The 26,191-nt window shown below is 50.3% G+C and overlaps 1 protein-coding gene across 5 annotated transcripts in view; it reads right to left on the bottom strand.

Annotated features, from left to right (window-relative positions):
- Positions 1 to 26,191, bottom strand: part of CPNE5 (copine 5) — an 87,295-nt gene that overhangs the window by 22,505 nt on the left and 38,599 nt on the right. The window contains exons 4-12 of one of the 5 annotated variants that reach the window (XM_031688467.2): positions 25,537 to 25,640; positions 24,712 to 24,751; positions 24,428 to 24,504; positions 22,701 to 22,760; positions 20,604 to 20,654; positions 20,258 to 20,321; positions 12,283 to 12,386; positions 7,839 to 7,943; positions 836 to 877 (exon numbers count right to left, since the gene is read on the bottom strand). In XM_031688467.2, coding sequence (XP_031544327.1) covers positions 836 to 877; positions 7,839 to 7,943; positions 12,283 to 12,386; positions 20,258 to 20,321; positions 20,604 to 20,654; positions 22,701 to 22,760; positions 24,428 to 24,504; positions 24,712 to 24,751; positions 25,537 to 25,640 — 647 coding nt within the window. Of the gene's footprint in view, positions 1 to 835; positions 1,098 to 7,838; positions 7,944 to 12,282; positions 12,387 to 20,257; positions 20,322 to 20,603; positions 20,655 to 22,700; positions 22,761 to 23,782; positions 23,932 to 24,427; positions 24,505 to 24,711; positions 24,752 to 25,536; positions 25,641 to 26,191 lie in introns of those variants that run through there. The other 4 variants (XM_006202061.4, XM_015237491.3, XM_072945102.1 and 1 more) reach the window with 4 other exon arrangements.

Genomic DNA, 26,191 nt, shown 5'->3' with positions numbered 1-26,191 from the left:
AACTGTGAGAGGCCTGTTCTTGTCCTTGTTTATGAATTCTCAGTGACACTGGCTCCTTCGGGGCACTTAGACCCACAGAAGGGGAAGGCACTGGCTTCCCCAAGGCCAGGCTCAGCCCTACTCAGGCTTTGCCTCACAGCTCCTGGGTCCATTCGTCTGCATTAGAGCTTACCCTTCCCATATTCCACTCCCTCAGGCCCTGATCCCTGCAAACAGCTCCTCTGATGAGCTGATGGCCTACCCACTAGATTTCAGTGAGTCTCTGAGAGCTGAGCTGCATCTTCTTCACCCCATAATGCTTAGCCTGACACAGAGAACATGGCCATGAATGCTCAGGTCACCAATATTTGTCTACACCTCAGAACATACACATTTCAGAAAACTCTAGGGGGATGAGTATAGCTCAGTGGTAGCACGTATGCTTGCATGCATGAGGTCCTGGGTTCAATCCCCAGTACCTCCATTTAAAAAGTATAGGAAAAAATCAGCGAAAGATGTATCTTAAAAATTATTAAAAAAAAAAAGACAATTCTAAATTCTCCCAAAATGTGGGGAGATTTTAGGCACCGGCTGGCTGCTAGGCAACTACTTGAGGAAAAGAGGCTTCTAATGCCCCTCACACCATATCCTGCAGGACACAGGTCCTCTGATGCCTCAGTGGAGCTGGGCAGGGATGAGCCAAGGGGGCAGTGGATCCTCCCCAGGAGAACCCAGGCCCCCTTACCCTCAGAGCTGCCATGGGTGGGGGCCTGGGCACAGCTCTCCCCATGAAAGGGCCCTTCCCCCGAGTTGCTGACCCCATCCCTGCTCACCTTCTGTCCTTCTGCCAGCTTACCTGCCGTCTCGATCCCAGTCGTATACCTCCACCTTGATGGTCCTGTAAGGCAAAGGACCCGTGGTGGGATGGACTAGATCCAGCACCTCAATGGCCTGAGGATGGGGCCCTTCTTATGCTCCAGGACCAAAAGGGGGTGCGGGAACACCTACCAGGCTCCCAGGGCCCTCAGTGGAGAGGCAGCAGCCCAAGAGACAAAGGAACTATCTTGAGACCTTTAAAGGTTTTAGAGATGGGGCAGTCTCAGAGCTATGTAGGGACTTCCCTGAATTTCAGGGAAGATGTGGAAAAGCAGCCTCAGATTTCAGTTCACCCCACCTTCTGCTTGGCCCCTGCAGACGGGGCACAGGTCCCAGCAAGAAGCCATACTGTCAGTTTATCAGGGGTGGGGCTGTTGCAGTGGGAGTGTGCTGCTCCCCGGCTGTCACTTCTAAGCAGGGAGGGCTCTCCTGGGGAGGAGTGACAAGACTATGTGGTGGGACCCCAGGGTCCAAGAGGTCTGAGTGTTGGGCAGCCAGCCCTGCATGTCAGGGCTGGGCCCAAGGGCCCTGACTTGGGGATGGCCTGTTGAGCTTTTCCACGCCAGACTGGCTCCTGAGTGAGGGTGTAATTATCTTCACATTTTAGCCTGGCTGCTTTAATTAGTTTGTTTTGACTCCTGAGCATGGGGCTGGGCTTCAGGAGCCCATTTTATTTTTAGCCTGTTTCCATGGCAACAGGCTAGCAGACCAGAAGCGGAGGAGGGAGGTGGAGGGTTGTGGGTTAACCCTTGGTGCCAGCCGTCCTCCAGGGATGCCCAGGGACAGGGTAGCTGCCAGGGTCTCACTGCAGGGTCAGGGTCTGTGCGGGTGGGAGAGGCGTGGGGGAGCTGGGGTCTCCAGCCTTCAGGTCTAAATGGGGCTCACAGAGGTGGCTGCCTGGGCTTGTGTTCTATGAACATATCATCTCGCCCATGGTCACAGCCCATCTCCTCAGGTCTGTGGGAAGTCAGCCTTGGGGTTCCGGAACCCCCAGAAGGAGGCGCTGTTTCCCTTCAGATGAGCCTCCGTGGGGCATGGGGTGGGGTGCGGCTTCTGCAGCAGTGCAGGAACTGTTTTGGAAATGAAGGGATGCCCCGTAGGTTGTGCAACAACTGGATTTTTGTTACCAAAATGTAAAATGGGGCAGGCATAAAAGCCTACCATGTAAAGAAATCCTTTAAATTCTTGTGAAAAACAAAAAACAATGTCTCTCTGAGGTGAATTATTGTGGAAAGAAAAAAAAAATCAAAAAATTTAGACCCCTGAAGATGGACTGATTGATGATCTGGAAAGAGTAGAAAGTGGGTGGGTATGGATTTGGATGCTGGGCCCTTAGCAGTGGGATCTGGGGATGTCACTTGACCACTCTGAGCCACAAACCATCATTTTAAAGTAGAGAAAATAACGGCACTGCAGAATAGCTGGGAAGATAAGCTGGTCAAACTACCTGGCATGTAGTGGATCTCTATAAAATTGCCTCCTTCTCTCCACTTTAGCATTCAGGCCACATTTGGGATAGTTTTTCACATGCAATTTACTTAAATCATTTGAGCCTGGGTACCTGGGCTCTGCAACTTCTGATTCCTAGAATGACAAGGCTGGAAGTGACCTTGGTGGTATCCTAGCCTGGCCACCTGGCAGACTGCTAGGGAGCTTTTGAGACACACAGACCTCCAGGCCCTGTTCCTGGCAGCTCTGGGCAGGGCCCAGGAATCTAGTTCAAAGATTTCTAAAGTGGTTCTGCTGTACATGTTCTGGAGGGATAACCTCCAGCCCTTCATTTTCAGGTGGGGAAACTGAACCCTAAGGGTACCCAGTGACTTGCCCAAGGTCACACAGCTGGTGAGGGTCTGAGCCAAGACACTGCCCCACAATGCTGAAGTCTCCCAGTCCTTCCCCAGAGCACCCCTAGCTCTGCGGGGGTCCTTCAGGGACTCCAGCAAGGAGTACCTCTCCTAGGACCACCAACACCAGTCCTCAGGTGACTAAATCAGTGACAACCACATGCTCAGAGACTGTAGGAGGACCCCAGTCATAGCCACAGCCCTGGATACCCAAAAAATCACTGGGAGATTCTTTTTAAATCCCATGGCCAGAGGGCCTGATTAAGTTGATCTGGATAGAATTTAGGCACAAAAAGTTTTTAAAAGTCCCCTGGCTGATTCTAATGTGATGCCAGAGCCTCTGACCTCTCCAGATGAGATTACTGGTTTTTAAGCTTGGTTACACATTGGATCCCCTGGGGAGCTTTAGCAAGCCTGATGCTGATGCCTCACCCCAGAGATACAGAATCAATTGGTCTGGGGTGTAGCCTGCGCATGGGAATTGTTAAAATCTCCTCAGGGGATTTGAACTTGCTGCTGAAGTTGAGATCACTGAATGTGAGATTCCTGTGCAAACTCGGCCTAGCAGCAATCACAGTCAAGGCTCCAGGAATGGCTGGCAGCCTAGAGGTCAGATTAGCTTGAAAGCTACAACCTCCAGCCTTGGGGAAGAAGGTGAGAGAAACGGTGCCCAGAGACAGGGAGGGGCAGTGGCAGAAGCCAGGCACAGCTTTGATTACTTGGTGACATTTCTGTCACTATCCAGCCCTGACCTAGCAGCCCCAGGTCACCACACATGCCACTGTGGGCTGCAGGCCTTGGCTCCCAACCCCTTAGCACAGGACCAGCAAAGGCTCATGTCAGACCAACTGTGACTTCTGGGGACAGCAACCAAGAGAAGGGGCTCCTGGGTGTGTGACAATGAACTGGGCCTCACAAAATGAACATCTTGTTTGACATAGAAAGACAGAACAGAGCCCCTAATCTGGGAGGCAGGGAGGTGGACAGGGAGGACTGCAGGCTCTGGGGCAGGTGGCCTTGGATGACAATCCCAGCTCTTCCAGGTACTAGCTGTGTGGCCCTCTGCAACTGGCTTAGCCCCTGAAGACCGTTTACTCCTCTGTAAAATGGGGTAATCAGACCTATTTTGGAGTTGCTGTGAGAAGGCAACTACGTCATTCACACGGTCAGCATTGTTAAGCCTGAAATACTCAAGCCTTTTTTCCAAGCTCCTGTCTCCCAAATAATTTCCATTTACCACAAAAATGTCAGCTCCACAAGGCCAGGGATCTTTGTTTGTTTTGTTCATTGTTGTATCTTCAGCTTCTAGAACAGTGCCTAACATATACTAGGTAATATAAATATTATTATTAAATATCTGTTGGCTAAGATCTCTTAAAACTTCATGAAGTGGGCCACATGGTAAAAATACTCTCCTTCCACAAAATCTCAAAGGGAGGCCCAGAGTGTATGGCTTTCCCCAAGTCACACAGCTGGTCAGTGGCAATGCCAGGCCTTGGGGCCAGGAGCTAGTGTTCTGTGGGTCTCTGAATGTGCGGGGCAGGAGTGAGAGCCAGGTGTGTGTGAGCCTCAGGAGGCCAGCAAGGATGGAGGATACTGGCAGAGTCGCCAGGCTTCGCCCTCGGCACGCCAAGCATCTCTCTCTCTAGTCTCCTCTGAGCCAAGCTGCAGGTCGGCTCCTAATGAGCCTCTCCTCTCCCAGGCAGAAGGTACATCTCCCTGATGCTTACAAGTCCCGAGGGCTGACAGGCCTTCAAGGGTTTGCCCTGAACTAACTGAGTCAGCCCATTACTCTGAGAGGCTTCGGGGAGGAAGAGATGTACGGGGCCTCACTAGGCCAGACAGCCAGCCTGGATGGTGGGGGCACTAGGCAACCCTGGCTATACTACAGTGACTTTGCTTCCTCTGTCCGAGTTCAGCTTCTGCATATGTGAACCAGGGATAAGATGAGCCTAACTGAGGCCATAGTGCTGGCCTGGCCGCCCCACCCCTGCCACTGTGCTCAGCGTGTGGCGGGCTTCAAAAGAGAAGCAACTGGTTCACCCAGGGGGCCGAAGTTTCAGCGATGTGTGAGACCCCAACTCCCGGGAATCCTCTCCCCTCTCAGGTGAGGACCCAGCACACTCAGTACCCATTCACCATGAAGGTGTGAGTGAGTGATAGCAGTCCAACTCAGAGGAATCTGGTTTAACAGGGACAGATCCTCAAGTCACAGAATACTCAAAAACAGAGCAGGGGGACTTCAGGGAAGGTAGAAGGGCTTCTTATGATCACCCCACTTCAGCCTACTGGAGGCCTAGACTGGCTCTGACCTGCCCAAGCCCCTGAGCAAGGTTCTCCCATCCCACCCCACTCACTCTACATTTTGGCCATTATGTCAGCAGAACACCGGGGTTAAGAATACAGATTCTAGAGCCAACCCACCTCGGTCCAAATCCTGGTTCTACCACTGACTGGTAGTAAGAACCTGGGTGAGTTCCATAACCTCTCTGGGCCTCAGTTTCCTTACCTATAAGATGTGGATAGTATTTGTAGCTTTTCCAGAGGAGGTACTAATTGTTGGGAGGATTAAATTAGTTCACATATAAAAATTACCTCAGAAGTGCTACAGGAGCACTTCTCTCTGTCTCCCACCCTGGCCTGGGAGCAACCTCAGGAGGAGGCTTGGGTCTGATAGCTCAGTGTGTCCACAGCACCCAGCACAGTATCCTGGACCTGTCTGGCTTAGAAGACAGAGCTGCTAGATTAAATCCAGTGTATTCTATGAGGCTTCAGGAGGTGCCTCAGATGGAGAGGAAAGTGGCCTTGTTTTCCTGCACAAGGTCCACCCTCTCCTGCCCTGAGGGGGCCTCCCAAACGCTTGTACCTCCCGAATGGTTGTTGGGTACATGAGTGACCCTAGGGCTCAGCGGAGGGTAGGCTCACTTGATTACCAGGCCAGTGTGACACACCTGACCCCTCCATTAAGACCTCTGTCAGTCATGTCACAGTCAATCTGTTCCTGGCTACAGAGGAGGGCCCAAGCTGCCCAGCCATCCTGGAGGGAAGCCAGTCTAGGGCTCAGCCTCAGAGGGGGAAAGGGGAGCCTGCCTGGGCTCTCCCCACGACCTGCACCTTCCCACTGCACCCTCACTGCCTCCCATGGCTGAACAGTGAGCCTAGGCCTCTGAACTGGGCTGCCCTCCTCACCATCCTGACAAAGCTGTATTCTGAGCCCCTGAGAGCCCCTCCTAGGTATTCAGGGTTGTAGGGGGCCAGTTGGACCCCTAAAACCTCTAGGCAGTGTGGTCAGAAATCCCAGTTCCTTCCATCCCCATGAGAATGAACTGCCATGCTCTTCATCCCCTAACCTTGAATTTCTGCCCCCAGCTCCTTCCTCTCTATTCCAACATTTTTTCCCACATCATTTGTCCCACTCACCAACCTTCCAGCCTCCCAGAGCCTACTTTAGACCCTGCTGTTCCAACCAGACTGTCCTCCCATTCCCCACCACTCCAGGACCTGGACAGATACGTAGCAGGGGTTCTTTTGGCTGGAATGCCTATTTTTGTCTCCAATCTCATTCTGCATAACTATTTAGCTATTTAACAAACATATGTGCACACCTGAGCTCCCTGTGGTCAGGTTATAAGCCTCCTGAAGATGGAAGTGTGGCTACATTCCTTTGAATGCCACACAGCTGGAGGCACAGTGCCAAGCACATAGTAGGTGCTCAATGACCATCTGCGGAACAGATTGTGGCTTTTCTGTCCCATCTAAGAGGCAGGAAAATAAGCCATCTCAACTCCTGGATCAGCAGCCTAATAAAGAGGGAGACAGGGGTGCTTAAGGCTGTCCATCCACTCATTCCTTTCCCCCATCCCACTGCACACACCCTGTCAAGTAGCCACTGTGAACAGAGTCCCAGGGTGCCCGTGCCAATGCCACCAGCCAGGATACCCTGAGGTGTCTGCTCTGACAACCCAGTGTTCCTGTCAGAGTGGCCAGCAGAGGCCCAGCTTCCTCAAGTCTGCCTGGGCAGATCTGCCTGAGAAGCCCCTGCCAGCTGGGCCACCAGCTATAGCAATCACCAGGAAACCAGGCTGGGTTCTTGTGACAATGTAGACCAATACCGTGTTGCAGCTCCCATCCTACGTGCCCCCTCTCCCCTGGCACTTACCACAATTTGTAATTATATGTTTCTCTGCCTGATTATTGGATTAATGTCTGCCTCCCCCACTAGCATGTAAACTGCAAGAGGCTGGGTGAAGGGTGGAGACTGTGCATTTTGTTCCCTGCTGACTTCCCAGTATCTAGCACAGTGCCTGTCACATGGTAGGGAGTCAATAAACATTTGTGGACAAAATGCTGAATGGTACTTTATGCATACCAGAGCCTTCTAGTGTAGGTTGTGTCATGTAAGCTTCAAAGAAGCCCTATAAGGTAGGTAGATGTTTAAATACCCATTTTACAGATAAGAAAACTGAGGCTCAGGCAGGCCAAAGTTTGCCCAGGTTGACAGTACTTTTCAGTCAGAGTCAGAATTAGAAATCAGGTATCTGTTATCTACACTCCACAATCTACACTCAAACAATGATGAGATGTAGTATGAGTAGCATCAAAAAACTCCACGAGCACTTTGCACTGCACTCCTCATCCCCATTAATGGCAATCTGGCTGGCAGAGCATATCCTGGGATCTTGACTTCCCAGAGTCCTTCAGCCAGGAGTTGGAGCTGGTGGGGACCAGGGCACCTCTGCCTGCATCCAGAGCCACCATCTGGCACACAGCTGCCCCTCCACTAGGAACAATGAAAAGACCAGCTGCTGAGATCCAGGCTAGGGAACCCCAACACTCACCAGGGCTTCCCTGGAATCCTGGGCACCTCCCATCCCCCCAACCTGGGGGGCTTCCACCATTGGGAACATCAGACTGGGAAGAAAGAGGAAGGGGCTGGGGAGGGTGTGGAGAGGGAAAGCAGGGAAAGGAGATGAAAGGCAGACACTGCCCAGGAAGGCAGAGGGAGTCCACAGTCCCACCCTGTGCAGGGCCACCTGCACACAGCTCCAGGAGGCTCTGCTGGTGCTGATGGGACGGACTGCGTCAAAATGAACCACCTCCCGCACCTGTGCTTGGCAGGGGGGCATTTCCTCATCTCACCGATCATAGTCCCCGTTGCACAGGGCTCTCACGGGAATGGAGAACGTTTGCCAGACTGGGTTTAGGGTATTCTTCATGACCTCGGTCTTGTGGCAGATCGTGAACCTGGCAAAGAAGAGAGGGAAGGCTGTCAGTCCTGACCCCAAGGGAGGCAGAATCCAGGTCAACAGAGGGGCTGGCTGGTTAATTTCTACAGTTGCCAGACAGTGGAAATGATGGCTTCATGAAGTGATGAGCTGCCCTTCACCAGCAGCACCCAGGGAGAAACCAGACAGCCATTTCTTGATGACACTGCAGAGAAGATTCCTGTACCAGGTGGGGAGTGTCAGGAGATGTGGTTCTCACTCTGCTCTCTCACCTGTAAGCCCAGGGAGTTGGCCACTATCCGACCTTCTTCATCTGAGATTCACGAAGGGATCAGAGGATGGGCGTTTGGGATGTATGAACCCTTGAAACCATCAGTGGAGCTGGGTGCCTAAGTTTCACGAGCTTGCTTCTCCCCTGCCTGGAGCACTCTCTCCCCAGATTTCCATGTTCATAGCTCACTTCCTCACTTCCTTCAGGTCTTTGCTCAAATGTCACCTCTTTGACATGATCACCTGCCCTGAGCACCATTATTTAAAATGTATAACCTCCTGGTCCCCTGACTCGGACATCACCTAGTCCTCTTCCGTACTGCTTTTTCCATTGCATCTGTCATCATTTGACATTTGACATGGTCTATCTTTCTCTTTATTTCTTTCACAGTCTGTCACTAAAATGCAAGCTCCATAAGGGCAAGGGTTTGTCTTCTTTAATCAGTGGTATATCTCTAGTGCCCAGAATAGTGCCTGGCACCACTTAGTAAGTATTCACGTAACATTTTTTTCTTTTGGAATGAACTAATGAATAAATGTATTTCTCAGAGGAGAGTTTCCATAGCTTTCACTGGCATTTTGAGCCAGTGAAATTAAAGCCCCTAGCTTAGATAATCTCTAAGACCCTTTCAGCTCGTTCTTCTAGTCTGAATCAATGAGCTTACTTTGCAAACTAGAAGGGCAGAATTGGCTTAACCCCAGCTGGGCCCCAATCCAGCGCCCCTGCCCACTCCCCACACCATGCCTGGCTGGCCCCATCCTGGAAGCCTGCCCTGCCACATGGAGGGGCAGCCAGGAGCCAGAGTGGAGCAGGGCAGCGGGTGGGGGCAGGGGCTGTCCCCCTGAGATTTCCCAGCATCTACCCCAGCTACCTCCCGACTTGGAAAGGTCACCCAGGAAAGTGCCTGGGCCCCGCCTGTGCCCACACAGCCTGTGCCATTTCTTCCCAGGCAATTTTCAAGTCAAAATGTCATTCCTGTCACTGTGGCTCAGCATTTCACTTCTGTGCTCCTTCTCGCCCACCCACTGGAGTGTGAGGTACACGTGGGAGACCTCCCCACACACCCCAGAGCTGGTGACGAGGACAGGAATGGGGACAGGGGAAGGAGGAGCTGCAGGTGCCCATGGCTGGGGCAGGCAGGTAGGGCTGGAAGGGGAGCCTGGGTTGCGGGGTAGGGCGGGTGGCGGGGAGGAGGGAAAATCAGATCAGCAACTGGTGGTGAAGGGAGGGAGGTCTGCACGGGGCAGAAGCCCTAACCTCCCACCTGGAGCAGTCACAGAGACCTGCCGTGGACCCTCTCAGCCTCTCCACGTCTCTGGAACCACTGCCTTCTCTATCTCCTCTCTCTTGCCAGCCAAATATCCTGACCAAGTCTTCTAAGCTTCTAAGCTATTAGCCTCATTTCCTCCTTGCTTCTTTTCTTCCTGAGCCCTGCATAGTCTGCTTTCTGCTTTAGACTCGTGCCCCAAACTGCTTTCTTTAAGCTCCCCTGAGCCCCTCATCAGCAAATCCACAGGCCCTTCAACTCTCTGCCACACTTGTCATGGGGGACCAGGTGCCAGTGTGGAAATGGTCCCTGCAGTCATCTTCTGCCTCAACTGAATTCATTTCAACAAACACTCGGGGCGTGGTGTTGGGGGAGCATTAACCAACAGGGTCAGGCAGATGCGGGGTCTGGTCCCAGGACCACCACTGCCAGCTGTGCAGCCCTGGGCAAGTGACTGAGCTTCCCTCTCACCGTAAAAGGGGGTAAGAACTGTAACTAATGCTGCCAGGCTCTGTTCTAATAACCTATATTAACTCATATAATCCTCATGACAACTCTGTGAGGAAGGTGTTATGATTATCCCATAATACAAACCAAGAGACTGAACCACAGAGGGTAGCACTGTGTTGTCCAGAAAGGTAGCCACCAGCTACACCTGGCTATTTACTTAGGTGAACTAAAATGAAATGAAATAAAATTCAGTTCCTCGGTCACGCTAGCCCCATTTCAAGAGCTCAGCAGCTACAATGGCGACCATACAGGACAGGAACATACAGAACATTTCCACCATCCCAGAAAGTTCCATTGGGGTAGAGACTTGTCTGAAGTTACATAGGTAATACTTGGCAGTGCCAGGCCGAGCCTGGCTCCATCACCACGTTCGTACTCCCAGACAGTGATTCTGATTGAAGAAGACAAGGCAGGGGCAGTGCCAGAAGCACAAGAGTGTGCTTCCTTCCCTTTCCCTCTTGGCGTGGCAGGTGTGACATTTCACTACCTCCCTGGGTCCCTCCAGATCGGTTTCTCCAGCTGCCCTTGGTGTCTCCCTCACCCCAGCAAGATCCAGCCCATGATTCAAATGAAACTCTCCCCTCCAAATAAACTCCCATCACCGCCCCCATCTGACCAGCTCCTTTGCTATTTTCAACAGTCTAGGTTCCCTGCAGCTCCACTACCAAGGAAGGGGCTGTGACTACAGTCCCCACCCAAGTTCTGTGGAGCGAGGTCTCGCACTGTCCCCTTGCCCTGTCCTCCGCTCCCGCTTCCTCCCCTGCATTTCCACAGCACAGCTCGCGTGGCGCAGCACCTCCCACCTGTTCACCGTGTCAGTCACGAGTCTTTCCCTCTCCCCCGCCCCATCCCCATCCATCCCACACTTAGCTCTGCTAGAATAATCATTGGCAAACACTGCAACACACCCCTCTCCTGCTCCACAACCCAAATCCCTCCCTCCTGCTGGCCGGCCAGCCCTCACCTCTGAGACAAGCCTGGTGGGCCCCTGATCTCCCGTCTGGAGGATACCTGCATAGACACTTCCATGGATGCCCAGAACATCACTCAGATCTCTTCCTCCCTCCCTTAAGTCAAATTAAAGTCAACAAGAATTATTTAAAGAAATCCTGCTAGGAGTCCTTCTGTGAGACAAAGAATCCTTTTGTTATGCAAATGATCGTACCTAATTTTCCTTGTTTTGTACGTTCAGGTTTAAAAATCAGTTTTCCCTTGAACTGAAACACACCTCCTCCCTGCCGCTGCCCTGCCCCCAACACACACACACTCACACACTCACATCCACCCAGAATTTCAGATTTAAGGAGACAGCGAAGCTCTCTGCCCCTCTGCTTAGGGCATGCTTGCTTTGTACATGCTGCTTCTCTAGCCTGCTATTCTTCCCTGCTCCTCACCCCCACCCCCCAACCCCCGTGGACCCATTTTCTTCCTCTCCTTCGAAACCTACTTCCTAGTTCCTCTTCTCCAGCAGTTTCTCCAATTAACCTCCCTGGCCTCATCTCTTCCTCATTCTGCAGAATCCGTGCCGTAGGTGGCCACAGCCTCCCAGAGCTGTGTTGCTTAAAGAGACCATGGAGACCACCTAGTCCAACTGGATCATTTTACTGATGAGAAAACAGGCCCAGAGAGGGTGCATACTTGCCTGGGGCCACACAGTTGGTTGCAGAGAGGGCCTAGGGGGACTAGAATCTGTCCCTCTGTGTACATCACTGACCTACATTGGCCAACGAGTTGTCTGTCTTTCCATCATATTGTGGGTGGCTTCCACATTAGGGAGAGGAGAAGGAAATGGGGGCTTCAGAGATGTGAGGGATTTTGAATGAAGCCTGTGGCAGAGTGTGGAGCCAGGTGGGGAAAAGGGTCTGGATTTGCCATGCTGAGTATGAAGTCGTGGGGGGACATGTAGTAATGGGGTGTCAGAAGGGCTGTGTGTGGACGAGGCCTAGGCTTAGAGATGTGGACTGATTTGTGTGGAAGAAGGAATGGGCTATCAGAGGGGCTCCTCAATCCTGTCCTAGGCCTGTTTTTGCCTGCTCCCTCCATCTCTGATATGCCCAGTACTCACCATTGCTAAAATCCTCAGAATAGCACTGTGGGCTTGGAGGCTGCTTCCAAAACCCCACCAGCCCCATCCATGCCACCAGGCACTATCCTGGAGCTCCTGACTTCCACCCAGAGCCCCTTTCCTCTCTTGAGCAGGAACCCCAGAGCAGCACCAGGAGGAGAGAGTCCAAGCCACCGTGCACAGCAAGTCACCACAGCCCAGCCTCCCGTTGATCCCAGAAGGTGGAGTGAGGCCAGAGAACTCACGTTCCATCCTCGTTACTTCTGTAGAATACCAAGAAGGGGTCAGACTTCCCAAAGAAATCCTTCTTGTCCAGCTTGTTGGCACAGAACTGCATTGTGGCGACGTCCTGGTGGGAAGGAAGGAAACAGGGTGTGAGGCAGCAGAAGGCTAGAGGGTGCCCCAGGGCCCTGGGGATTCCAGGCACCAAGCTGGTTAGAAAGGATAATATCTCACATTTGCCCCACACCGAGTGCCAGGCCCTGAGCTAACACTTCGGAGGGTCTCCTTTCATCTTCCAACCCCACCTGGCAGAGCAGCCAGCCAGTGAAGCAAGTGGATTCTGCAGCCGGCTGCCCCAGTTTGAATCCTGGCTCTACTGCTTTGCAACCATGTGACCGGGAAAAGGAGGTAACCTCTTAGAGCCTCAGCTTTCTCCTTGTACATGGAGCTGATTGCAGCACACACCTCAAAGGTTGTGGTGAGAGCTGAATGAGATCAGTTTGGAGCAAAGTGTAGGCACATCACACCCTTGAGGTCAATGTTCATGCACATAGTTCATCACTATTTTGCTGAGCGGCTCAGAGGGGTGAAATGACGAACCCAAGCCACCCTGGGCTCAGTCACCTAACCCCAGAGCCCTCACTGTCCACATGGTCTCATTCCCTCACAAGTTTGTGTGGTTCCTAGAGGACACTCATCACCTTCACATGTGCTGACTGACAAGAGGCCCCCTAACTCTGAGGTAGATATAGCTGGACCTGACTTCCCACTTTACAGCTGAGGAGAGAAGAGTACAAAGGAGCCACAGCCACCTGGTTGGAACAACACCTCTGCCACCTACCAGCTGAGCAGCCTGGGGCAAGCAATGTAACCTTAATATCAAGTTCTCCTTTGAAAAATGGAGTAATAATGCCCCCTGTGAGCCTCTTGGAAAGACTAAGGGAGCTGGCATATGTTAAGTACCAGTCCACAGTGTCTAGCACAGAGCAGTTAAAAGAATCGGAGCCAACACTTGCAGTGTGCCATCTGCTTCTGGGCTAACCCCGATGAAACTGCCAATGTTCAACTAGTGTTTACAATAAATACTATTGTTATTCCCATTTTAAAGCTGCGAAGACTGAGGCACAGAGAGGTTGACACCCTTGCCTAAAGCCACAAAGCTAGTAAGAGGATTGAAACAAGACAGTCTGTCTCCAAAGATTAATAACTGAGATTCCAAATGATGACCCTGAATCATCAAGATAAGTTTAATTATGTTCTGTAGCCTCAGTTTGAGAAGTCAGAGAAGTGTGAAATCCATTTTAGAAAGGCCTCCCCTGTGCAAACTAGTTAAAATTAAACAAACAAAAAAAGACTGGCTCTGAAATTCATCTAACTGGAAAAATCCACCAGTGAGCCACACCTCATCCCCCCGACTCCCCCACCCCCACACAGCGAATATATGTGAGGCGTTGCTGGGGGCTTATTTTTTGTTCAACCTGATCTGCCCTCCCTAACACCGCCTAGACCCGAGAACATCTGCCAAAAGCCCATTATGATAAACTGTATTGTGCCATTATCAAATCCAAGGGCATAAAACAGAACTTCAGAGAGCTTTCTAGGCTGTAACCAAGGCAGGCTTCTTCCCCAGTGGGTGTGCATCCCATGGGGAGTCCTTGAGGCAAGGAACATGTAACTGTACGGGGGCTTGCTTTTGAAGGTGACGCTGAGTTATGTCAATAGTCATATGAACTATGCTTTGACTGTTCCTCTTAAATAAAGGTTAATCATACGCATGTGACCCCAGGAAAAGGCTGGGTAAGTGTCAATAAAACCGCCTGGGCCAGCAAGACTTGAGAGCAGCAAATTCTGGCTGAAGGTCAGAGGTCCTGCTGTTTGACATCCTTAGCCTGAGAGTGGGGCTCTCTGAGCACATGAAATGCCTTTCTCAAACCAGAAGCATCTCTGGAATCAACTGCAGAGAAAATAAAGCAGCTCCTGCAATGTGTAATTTTTTGCAATTTCTGCCTTTTCAGCCTATCTTTTAAAAAACATATTAAATTCTTCTAAAAGCAGGATTTCCTCAATTTGCATCTTCCCACATGTTAGTCAGGCTGCTTGGGATACCACAGCAAACAACCTTTCTCTCTAGGGTGACGGTCTGGCCCACTCTAGCATGTTAGCCTTCCCTGACCCAGAAGAGGGCCATGTAGGGCAGAAGTCAAGCCCAGAAGTCAGCAGGTGGGTTGAAGGCTGGGAGGAAGTAGCAACACCCAGGAGGGGAGAATGGAAGGTTTGGATCTTGCTGGCAGCCCCCCCCCCCCCCTCAGAGCAAGGATAAGGTAAGTGCAAAATTTAAGGGACTCCAAAAATCTCAATAATCAAAATAAAGATTTGAATGCGATAGTTTAAAAAAATCAAAATGAATGCAAAAATCCATGATACATATAATATTAAATATCTAAATAAAGTCATTTTACAAATGAAGAAACTGAGGCACAGAAAGGTCAAGTAACTTGCCCAGGGTCACACAGCCAGTAAGCAATGGCATTTGGCCTGGATCCAGAGCCCAAATTCTTAACCAACTTTCCTCTACTGCTCACACACTGTACCCTAAGAAGCACTTTTAAAGAGATAGAGGAACCATGGTGACATTTATTGTCTTCTCTAATATTTGCTGCATTTTCCAAATTTCCTGGAACTAGTATATTGTCTTTTTTAGTCAGAAAAAAGAAGACATTAATTAAAAAGAAAAAGAATCATTAGCCACAACTATAAAATTTAGCACTTCAGCAGGAAGGAACACAACTCAGGGCTGAGGGTGACTAGTGACCTCTGGAAGGCTTCTGCATTCACAGAGAGGCCCAGAGCCACAGCTTGCCATGACAAGACAGCTGAAGTAGGAGACCTGGGGTACAGGCATTCAGCGATGGCAGCGAAGATCCCCTAGGCTGGAGTTTATTCTAACACAGATGGTGGATATTGAAGTTGGCCTAAGAGACTAGGCCTGTCTGTACACATTGACTTTAATAACCATGTTGAGGTCAAGCTGGTTTTTCTCTGCTGTCTTAATCACTGACTTCTCAAGCAATCCAGTCAGTTGTGTATCTGTTGATTTGGTCATTCAGAGGCTGAAAACCCCACATGGGACCATTTTTCCTCCCACTCATTGAGTCTGTGTTTCTGGGATACTAACCAAAATCAATCAACTAAGGTTCATAGAAAAATGGAACCATTCAGCTATGAGGATGTTCACTGCAGTATTAATTATATTGTTTCCTATAAAAGAACAGATTTCATATATTATGACCCATCCATACAATAGAGGAGTGATATGCAGCTTTAAATATGTCTTCCAAGAATATCTGGTGACATGGGAAAATAAATCTGGATACCATTTTCTACTAATTATAAGAAAAAACTATATACTTGTACACCCAGAAAAAAAAGCCTTGGAGGAAATGCATCAAAATGTCAACAATGATTATCTCTTACTGATGTTTCTACTCTTTGTATTTTCCAACTGTCCGTTTCAAAAATGTTATCTTTTTAGCATCTGGAAAAATGTTTTCATTTTGCTTTCTTTTGTTCTGTTTTTTTTTTAAACCAGAATGATGATTTCTAAGTCCAAAACATTACAAACTAACTTTTTAAAAGAGTGATGTCTAAATGCTGGTTATTCATCGTGCAGGACACTTATACCCGTGCTAGATGCACACAACTTCCCCCAACATCAACCTGCATATTTTGAGTCTCAGGAAACCTTCACCACTTCCTCCCACTTCACCTTAGCTCTTTCTTCTTATCTTTCTCCCTCCCTCCCAGGACCCTTCCTGAGTCTCCCATATGGAGACACTGGGCTCTCTCTGAAGTATTTCTTTAGAACAACAAGAGTTCTGACTTTATCAGGATTCCAGGCTGCTAAGCTCCCCACCCACAAGGTCCCACACAATCTGGCCTCCACACTCACCTACACCCTTGCCTCTCTGATTTCACTCATCACTCTTCCCCTGACTTTTGAAGCAATCCAATCAGTTGCGTATTGTTTTGGGCCTTTGCAAGAGCTATTCTCTTTGCCTGGACCCATCTTCTTCCAGGTAGCCACAAAGGCTCATTGCTTCACCTGTGTGTATTTTGGCATACTACATAGTATTATCCATGAATTTTCCTTCAGGATAGTAAAGAGTGCTATAAAATATTTGTTATAAAAAAGAGGCAGTGGGTCTGACAGGGTTGAGGCCCACTGCTGCACTGTGATCACTGTTGGCAATTTCTGTCTCTCATACTAAATTGGAAACCTTGGGAGGGCATGGACTGAGCCAAAGCATATTTGAGGAAACGAAATGAATGAATACATGAGCAGGCTGGTGATACCTAAAAGGGTGGGAGGAGGGGCAGCTGCAGCATGAAGCTTTGACTCCTTTGGCTGGTGAGAGGTGAGCCACACTCTCATCAGTGTGTGCAGGGACCTGACTGGGAGGCACTGAAACTGTGCATCCAGCCAGGAACTCCTGGCTCCAGAGCAAGGCAGGTCTGGGTGCCTGGCAAGCCTAGGGATAGCTAAAGGTCTGGGGAGGGAAAGGCAAGGAGCTACCTGCTCCCTGCATCCACAGCACCCCACTGCCTCTCTCCAGAAGCCCGGCGACTCACCATGCCTGCTAAAGGCTATTAGCCAGACATGTACCATGAAGGCTCATGACTCCACTGGGTGAGGGAAAGACTCCCTGAACCAAGGCCTGGGCTAGAATCCTGCAATCTTAGGCAGGCACTTCAGCCCCTCTGCATCTGTACACTGGGTCACTCACACCCACCCAGTCCCGAAACAAGTGGTGACAATCAAATAAACATGAGAGTCTTGGTCAACTCTGAGGACAATGTAAATTAAATACTGGTCAGTATTATATGGAATAATAATTGTTTTACTGCTGAACATAACGAATTCTTTAGTGATTCAGAGGCCCTTCAGGAGATTAAAGTCATCACTGTCAACATGAAGTATCACTGAAAAATATTTTGGATCAAATTCTGATTGTTGAAACTTTCTTGGTATTTAAATTCTAGATGAGCAGGGCTTTTCTATAACCCATCAAAGTATGCTAGTGACCCGGTGGAGTCCACTCTAATCCTTTGCTGGTCCCTGCCCGTCCACACCATCCCCATGGATGAAGGGAGGGTTTGTCTACTTCGGCAGAATGTATTCATTTGAGCAGGAAGCCCTGCTCTGGTGAAAAACCATCTCTCAGACTCCACCCTCTTCCTTTGATCCTCCCACTGAATGCTAGAACGACAGAAGCAAAGCCGTTCAGATGTAATTATTTTAATTCAGCCAGATGCTGGGAATTAGTCTCTTTTCCTTGCAAATATTCTAGGGAAAGACAGAACTCAGCCAAAGATGCCCCAAAAGAAAAGAAGCTGACAATCTCAAGAGGAAGGGAGGGAGCCCCCACCTCCACAAGCTGTGAAACAGCTTAAATCAAAGAAACTGCTGCCATCCCTGGATGAAGGAGAAGAAGGGAGGAGTGGGGAAGCAGGAGGAGGAGGGAGAGCCTAAAGGGTATTAAACACAGACTGTTTACCAATACCAGAAAACTAGACCCAAAACAGCACCTAGCATCGTCTAGAGCTTTAGAGATTCCAAAGCACTTTCACTTACATTGCTTCATTTAATTATAAGCTAGGAAGGAAGTCACCAGCTGAGCTAGAAGTGTGGGGGCAAACTGAATTTAGGCTTTAGGGAATTCAGATTCAGTCCTTCCCAGACATCCAATAGAAGCTGAGCCCCTGTTAGGCACAGTTGCCTTCATGATCTCCTTTAATCCTCAGCAACCCTATCAGCCCCAGCAAAGAGGTGGAGAAACTGAGGCTCAGGAAGCTTGAAAAGAAGCTCTAGTCAACATGTCAGCTGGGTTCTCCCCCTTGTCTGAACTCCAGTAGCGTCCAGATCGCCAGCACTAATAGGTGTAGGAGTTTTCATCATCACCTGCTGTTACACATTTGGTCTGTGCTTCCTACTCATTTAAGCACAGATTTATGAAAGATCCTCTGTGATCACCTACTGCACACCACACCCTCTGCTGGGAGAACATGTGGGGAAGGTTTAGTCCTGCTGTTAAGTTCCTCCAGACCCACCAAGGTAAACAGACAAGTAGAGAAATCAGACTGAGCAGTTGTGTTTGAGTTGATTTGGTCATTGCTATGTGGCCCTGGCCTATCAATTCTGTGTCTTATTCCCCAACTAGAAGCCCCTGAAAGCAGAGTTTGGGACACTATAACCTAGTAGTTAAGGACCCCGGCTCTAGAACCAGACTACTTGGGTTCAAATCTCTTCTACCCAGTGGCTGTGTGACCTTGGGCAGGTCCCTTAACCTCTTTGTGAAATGAGGATCATAATACATCAGACATGATATCATACTATGTAGTACATTACATATTATAATACATCAAATAAGCCGACACTAACTTAGCACATTGTGTGTCTCAGAAAAAATTGCTCAATTCATGTTGGCTAACAATTTATACCTCCATACATAATAGCAGTTCTCAAAGTACGGACCAAGAACCCACATGGGAGTCCATGAGGCCAAAGCTATTTTCATAATAATGCTGATAAGACATGGAATTTTCTAGAAGTTATCCAACAGTGATATCATAACAGATTGACTGCAGAAGCAGATATGAAAATCTAACTCTTCTGTTAAGTCAGACATTAAAGAGATTTTTTAAAATATAAAACAAAGCACTCTTCTCACTAAATGACTTGTTTTGGAAAATACAGTTATTTTTCAAAAAAGATGTTACTTCTGCTAACCTGTAATGGGTTAAACTATTGTTATTTTTAAATGAATTAATACATAATTTAAAATGTTTCTCAATTTTAATTTCTCATATGGTAAATATTGATAGCTAATGGATACAAAAGCAACACTGAAACTTCCCAGGAAGGTCAGAAAATGCTATTTCTCCTCATCCCTCCCAGTCCCGCTAACCTGAGCTGGACCAGCCCCACGGGAAGCTGGATTCCCAGGTTACCCCAGAATTGGCCTTGTGCTCACACTTTGCTGCCCCCTCCTTTTCTCCTTATGATTCACTATGTTCCCACCTGCGGCTCCTAATTAACCTAAGGGGCATGCAAGCCTGGGTGGTTTAGGGAAATGAGTCTGGGTTTTAGAATCAGAGTGACATGGATTAGAACCCTAGCTCTACCACTTACTGTCCTTGAATAGGTGACTTTGCCTCTCTGAGCCTCACTGTCCTCATCCATAAAATGGGAATGACAACGGTTATCCTACCTCTTAGGATTGTTGTCAGAAGTAGTGATAACATAAAATGCCCACCACTTGACAGACAATAACTGTCATCGCTACTATATTTTATCATCATTATCAGCCATTGGGTCCCCTGAGCCCCTTCTTGGGTGCTCAGCTACCCCTCAGCTGTCCCCATCTCCTGCTTCTCCATGGTCCCACAGAAAAGCAAAATCAAGGGCTGCTGGATGTTGCAGACTCAGGCTTCCCAACACACACACACTCCAACCACACACTCTTACTCCCTCAGCCCCATCCAGCCTCAACCCTACTCCAGAGCTAAAGTGAAAAATGAGAACTAAATGCCAAGCACCCAGGCTCTAAGACTGAAGAGGCCTCTCTGCTTCCAGTGTTAGTGCCAAGGCATTCTTGGCTCAAGGAAGAGTGAGTGGTGGCCATGATGGGGAGTGGAAGGAACCCTGACATGGCAGTCAAGGGACTAGGGCTCCCAGCCCAGCTCTGCTGCTGACTGTGGGTGAGCCCCTTCCCCTTTCTAGGCCTCAGTCAGCTCAGCTGTAAAAAGAGAAGATACCTTGTGGACTTCTATGACAGTTGTGGATTTCTGTGAGTCAGGTCAGACTGAGGAACCCTATCTTGCCCTGATCCCTCCAAGGACACACGTGGTCCTGTAGTCACAGGGAAGTCATCCTGCCTTCTGTCACTGCCCCATACCCACCCCTACCAGGTCCCGTCTTGGAGTCCCTCTGCCACTCACCCTGCAGTTGCTGAGCTCCTCAGCAGACAGGATGATGGTGCCACATTTCTTCCCTGGGACACCACTGGGAGAGGAGAAGATGAAAGAATGGCGAGTCAAACAAAGACAGAGACACAAGCCTGAACTCTCCTTGAATCAGCCCTCCGCATTCTCCCCCCACCCCCCACCATCCAGCAGATCTGTCCCAAAGCCCCTGAGAAGACAGAGTCTCCTGTGGACTAGGGCACTGCTTCTTGGGCCAGGCCCCCAGGCCTGGAGCTGCCCCGCCCCCTGCTCCCCAAGAGCCCACCAGGAAGGGTACTGTCTGCAGTGAAAGTCCTAGAATTGGAAAAGCATCCAGACTCACCCGGAGGCTTCCAGACCAGTGGTTCTCAAACTTTCCATCCAAAGACCACTTCTGTGGGCAAAAGACCTCGTGGGCTAGCCACCCCACCCTGCCCCCAGCTGACCCCCAGAGTCCCGGAACATTCCAGCTCTGAGCCACTCTGATTCATCGTGGGAGGGAGAACAATAAGAGGGAGTAAAGCAGAGGGTATACTCTTGGTGGCAGCTTGCCAAGCCCTGTACCATGGCTACCTCCCCTTGAACTTCTTGGCTGGGATCTTTCTTAGGAAGAGAGAGCCTGGCCAACCATGTGGCTCCTCCATGATGTGGGCAGCCAGGACATGAAGTCAGCCCACCAAGAGAATCCCCTCTAGGAGGGCAAGTTCCCAGAGTGGAGCTCTACACTACCTCTTCCCTGGGGCAGGAGGAATTCCTCCCGCAGCACCAGCCCACCCTACTCCAGTGTTTGGGACTAACCTAGGGGTGTCCCAAGGTAGCCAGGGAGAGAGAAGAAAATGGCATGTTGTCCAGGAGCTGTGTGACTTTGGGCTCATTACTGTACCTCTCTGAGCCTAGTTTCCTCACCTGTAAATTAGGTGTGATTATAGCATCCATTTTACTAACTAAGATGCACACACACACAGTGCCTGGCACAGAGAAGGCCCTCAGGACCATCATTTCTCCCCCTACCCACTTTCCTTTACGACTGTGCAAAGCTGATAAAATCTAGCCCCACTCTTAGGCCAGCCTAGAGGAATATACTTTGAGAACCACTGATGGAGCTCTCCCCAGCACCAGCTCTTGGAGGGAGAGACTCTCAAACAGAGGAGGCAAGGGAGGCATGGGAGCCAGCCCCAGGGGCTGATGAGACAACCCAGCTCTCTTCAAATCAGATGAGCAGAGCAGGGGCCACATCTGAAAGTTCCCCTGCCACAGGCAGGTGGCAGTGCCTGCCAGCTTGTCCCCCTAGACTTGGGCAGCTGAGCTGAGCACCCCAAAGCTCCTCCTCCCACCCCAATCTGGCCATTTCTTGTAGTAAAGATTGATTTGTTTGACCAGGGAGAATCCTCACACCAGCCTCCTCTGTCCAATGTTTTTCCATCTGTTCCTCTCTTTGCCTCCTAGCCTGTCTTCTATTTCTGATCTTTTCTTCCCTCCTCTCCAGCCACAATCTGCTCCCACCTGCTCGACCTTTCTCTCTCTTCCTCCCTCCCTCTGGTCTTTCTTGCCCTCCCTCTCTGTTTCTCTCTCTGATTCCTGCTCCCTCTCCAATTGCTGTTTCTTCACTCTCCTTGTAAATTATCATCTACACCCTTCCTGGACTGTGAGCATCCCTGAGTCCCACATCCAGCTGGTCTGGTGGTCAATCCAGCTGCTAGGACCCCAACTTCTGGGAGTCCTTAGCAAAGGCCAGTGGAGCCTTGCTTACTCATCCAAAATGCTCATCTCTAGAGGCACCTCCAGGCTGGTTCCTCCAAGCAGATGCTCCCTACCCTGCCCCCCAACCAGGTGAGGACACTCCCTCCAACCAGGAGAGAGGAGAGGGAAGGAGTGGGGAAGGTCTTCACTGCCATACTTGCATGAGGCCAGCCAAAAGCAGATGGTCAGGGTGGGGGCTGGGGGAGCAAGGCTAGCTCATCACAGCTGGTAAGCAAATGCAGAAAGTAAAGATTTAGCTGAATTTACTCTGTGAGGAGGTTGACATCCAGCAGTGGAAGCAATGGAGGGGAAGAGGGGTGAGGTGGGAGAAGGGAGGGGAAGAGTGAAAGGTGGGAGGCGGGACAAACCAGGCCAAGGAGAGAGGAAGGGAAGGGAGAGTGCCCAGCCTCTGCTGCTTCTCAGAAATAGCCCCTACCTCTAAGCCCCACCCTGCTCCCCAAAGTCCCATGAGCCATTGGGGCTGGGGATGCTGGAGCTCTGCCCTGGATAGGGGGACAGCCAGCTGCAGAGTGGCCAAAGTGCCTGGGTCCTTAAGGAGAGACCTAGGGCCCTCACTGTGCCCCTGGCCAGGGCTGAATGCACAGTGGTAGGAGCAGGGACTGAGCTAGGAGTCTCAAGCCCCCTCTGCAGAACTGGCTGGATGTCTGAGGACCAAGGGCAGAGATGTCTGGTGACCTACCCATTGGACACAGCTGGCATAGGTTTGCCCGTCCTGGAATTCAGGCTGAATGCTCCTATCCTGTGAAGAGTGAGAGAGGAAGAGAGGGATCATGCCATGAGCTGAGCACCCCCATCCTAAGAGGCCAGCAAGCTTGGCATCTGGATTCTTGGAGACAGGTTTCTGTTTTGCATCAAACATCAAAACAGGATCAAGAGCCACAAGCCAGGAGAAAGAGAGGTCTTCTTCCTAACCTACCTCAGGAGTCCTCAAAGTGTGGTCCCTGGACCAGCAGCATCACAACCCCTGGGAACGTGTTACAGTGTGTGATGCCTGCTACACTGAACCACTGTTCTACCTCTTTGAGCCTCAGTTTGTGGGCTGTGAAATGGGGATATTGCTGAGAGAACCACATGAGATCACAGAGGTAAAATACTGTCTGGGCCAGAAGAGATGCCCAGTGAAAGGAAGCCACTCACAGGCCTAGCCAGGGAGACAACTAGACTTAGACACATGAAAACTTCAGTGGGGCGAATAGGTCCCCCTCCTTCACCAACACCCAGCATCTCAACATTTTAGATCCTGCTTGCCCTTTAAGGGCTCCATCCCCTATCCAAGTCTTCCTTTATCCCTAGAAACTGTCCTTCCACTGAAGATGGGCCAGAGGACAGCACAGGAAACAGACACAAAGACTCATGGGCTTTTTACGCAGGTATTTAGAAGCTGAGAGAGGTAGAAATATACTCACTTCTGGGATCTCAAATTCTATAAGCTTCAGAGCCCCCTAGACCTGGGTTTGTTCCCTGTTCTCAATAAATGATAGGTGTTTATCACAATTTTCTGTGAACCCAGAGGAGGAGACTTTTGGAGGGCAAGGAGGCCTTTCTGGGGGCTCTGAAGTTATCACACAGTTACTAGGGATCAGAAACAAGGACCTGGGAGAGAGACCACTGCCACCCACACACACAATACATTTTACAGTTATTGATCATGGTAAAGGGACAGCATCTAGTGTGAACTTGGCAGAAGCAAGTGGAGGGATTTTCTGCCCACCTTGCCCTATGACCTGGACCCTTGTCCCAGTCTGCCAGCCTCTCTTGCCTGGGCCCTGCTTCTGGGGCTTCCTGAGAAACAAGGACAAAAGAAGTCACCTCCACCACTTGGCCAGATCTGGCTGGTCCCTGAAGCCACCCTCACGCACCACTGTGGGAAATAGCTCATCCCAGAGCCTGCTCAGTGTAATAGCTTTCCTCTAAAAGCACTTAAAACTCTATAATGCAGAATGTCAGGGTCAGGGTGGGAGGGGGAGGATCTCACTACGCCCAGCTTTGGCCTACAACAAGGTATGAACAATCTGAGGAATACTCTATGTGAGAAGACCCCTGAGTTTAAATCCCAGCTCTTCTACTTCCTAGCTGTGTGGCCTTGGGCATGTCACTTCCACTCTCTGGGCTTCAGTTTTTTCCCTTATACAATGATGGGGTAAGGGGCGAGTGTGGACTACACAGTATCTCGGGCCATTCTAAGGAATGTGGGACTCTAGTTACTGAGCTGGAGTTCCTCCAAGATAACTCGGCTAAAAGCCCTGCAAGGGCAAGGCCCATGGGGGTCTCCTTATTTCTAATCGTCCATTATGACTGGCTGACGGCTTTGCCCCTACTCTGAGCCAGCCCTCAGCAAGGGTGGGCAGGAAGTTGGCCCATCACTGAGGAAGCAACCCAGACAGGCCCCACTCCCTGTATACTTACGTGAGGGACTTCTCCAGGCGGCTCCCAGGGGACCCCACGATCTCTCCAAGTGTACAGAAGGCCTGGCCCAGAAAATCCTGTACATTCAGGGTACAAAAAAAGACCACTGTCACCTACTCTGCTCACAGCCATCCCACCTCTCCCATCACCCCACCCCTGAAGAATGAGGGCTCTGAAATGACAGGATGCAGCATCAGACACACAGTTTGTGTAACAGCGAAGCCCAGGGCCAACTCAGAGTTTGGCACTTTCAGAAGTGCTGTGCAGTCACTGGCAGAACTCACGTGTTTGGATAAATCAGGGCTCTTGGAGTCAACGTCATATCTGCATGGAACACAGAGAGATGGTGAAGGCAGCTGGGGCATCCTGCCCAAAACTGCCTGGCTTTTTGAGCTGATCCAGGACCCCTGTTCTCCCCAAAACGGGCACTAACAGAGTGGGTGTTTCTGGGAGTAATAGCATGGAACTGCAAGTGAGAGCTTTCTAGGGTGTTCGACCTGTTTCGTCTCTTGATCTGGGTGGTAAATGGATGGCAAAATGCACTACAAGGGAGGGCTCTTAAGATTTGGGCACTTCACTCTATGTATGTTATACCTCATTAAAAACTGAAAAAATGAAATAACCCTGCTCTGCCACCCTGGCTGGTTCACAGGTGCCTGAGCCACCTTGCTCTTCACTGCCTGTTCTCCCACCTTCCCAGCTAAGGCTCGGCAGCACTTTGAGCTCAGTACCTTGCCTTTGACCTTCCCTGATTGTTTCCCTTTGCCCAAGCCTGCCCAGCCTGCCCTCAGGCCTGGTCACTCAAGATGGAGATGTACCTCTGCCAGCCACAGGCAGGCTGACCCTGTGCTGGGCACCTCCCTTCACCTGGGGCTGGCTCACCTGCTGTCTCCCCTGCAGCCCTTCCTCCATCATCCCCCTCCCTCCCCTCCTGGACTTCTGCTAATTGTTACTTTTATCCCAGGCCAATCCTGGGCTTCCTCTAAGATCACAGTTCCCCTTCCCTTCCCCAGAAAGGAAACTCCAGCCCCAACCACAGGTCTTTGTAGCCCCACCTCCCAGCAGTGTTTCCTCCTCCAGCTCCATCTTCAGCACCATCTTCCACTTACAAGTCAAAACGGAGGTTCTGCTTCTCCTCAAAGAAGTAATCCACAATGAATTTGCGCACAAAGTCAGGATTGAGTGTGTTGTCGATGACTTCGGTGCGTCCGAACTACAAGAGGAGATGGGATGTAGACCTTGTGGCGAGGCTGGTGAGGCAGGGAAGCAGTGGGCTCGGAGCCCCTCAGTCCTGACCCCAGTAGTGATGGACCCATGCCTCTCCCACCTCCTGACCCCCACCTCCCACCCGCAGTCAAGGGGAGAGCTCCCTCATCTAACAGTGGAAGCCTTGCTCTTATGGCTCCAATCTGCATCGTCACTTTATTTTCCCTTTCTCTATCTAGTCTCCACCCAAGTGAGATGATTTTGATACCTGGGTACCTGAGCAAGCCCTTCACTTTCCCACTTCACTGCCTTTGCCTATGCTGTGTCCTCCACCCTTCTCAGCCAATGGCATGCCCTCCATTTCTTCAAGGTCCATTGTTAATGTTGTCTCCTTCAGGAAACCTTCCTGATTCCTCCAACCGGAGAATTACTTCTCTCTGAACCACCACTGAACTTGTGCCACCAAAAACCACTGAGTGATCTTAGAAGTGGATCCTGCCCCAGTCAAACCTTGAGATGACCAAAGCCCTGGCCCACACCTTGACCACAGCCTTGTGA

Source organism: Vicugna pacos, chromosome 20, assembly GCF_048564905.1.
Source record: "Vicugna pacos chromosome 20, VicPac4, whole genome shotgun sequence".
NCBI lineage: Eukaryota > Metazoa > Chordata > Mammalia > Artiodactyla > Camelidae > Vicugna > Vicugna pacos.
This window is presented reverse-complemented; position numbering and strand designations above follow the sequence as displayed.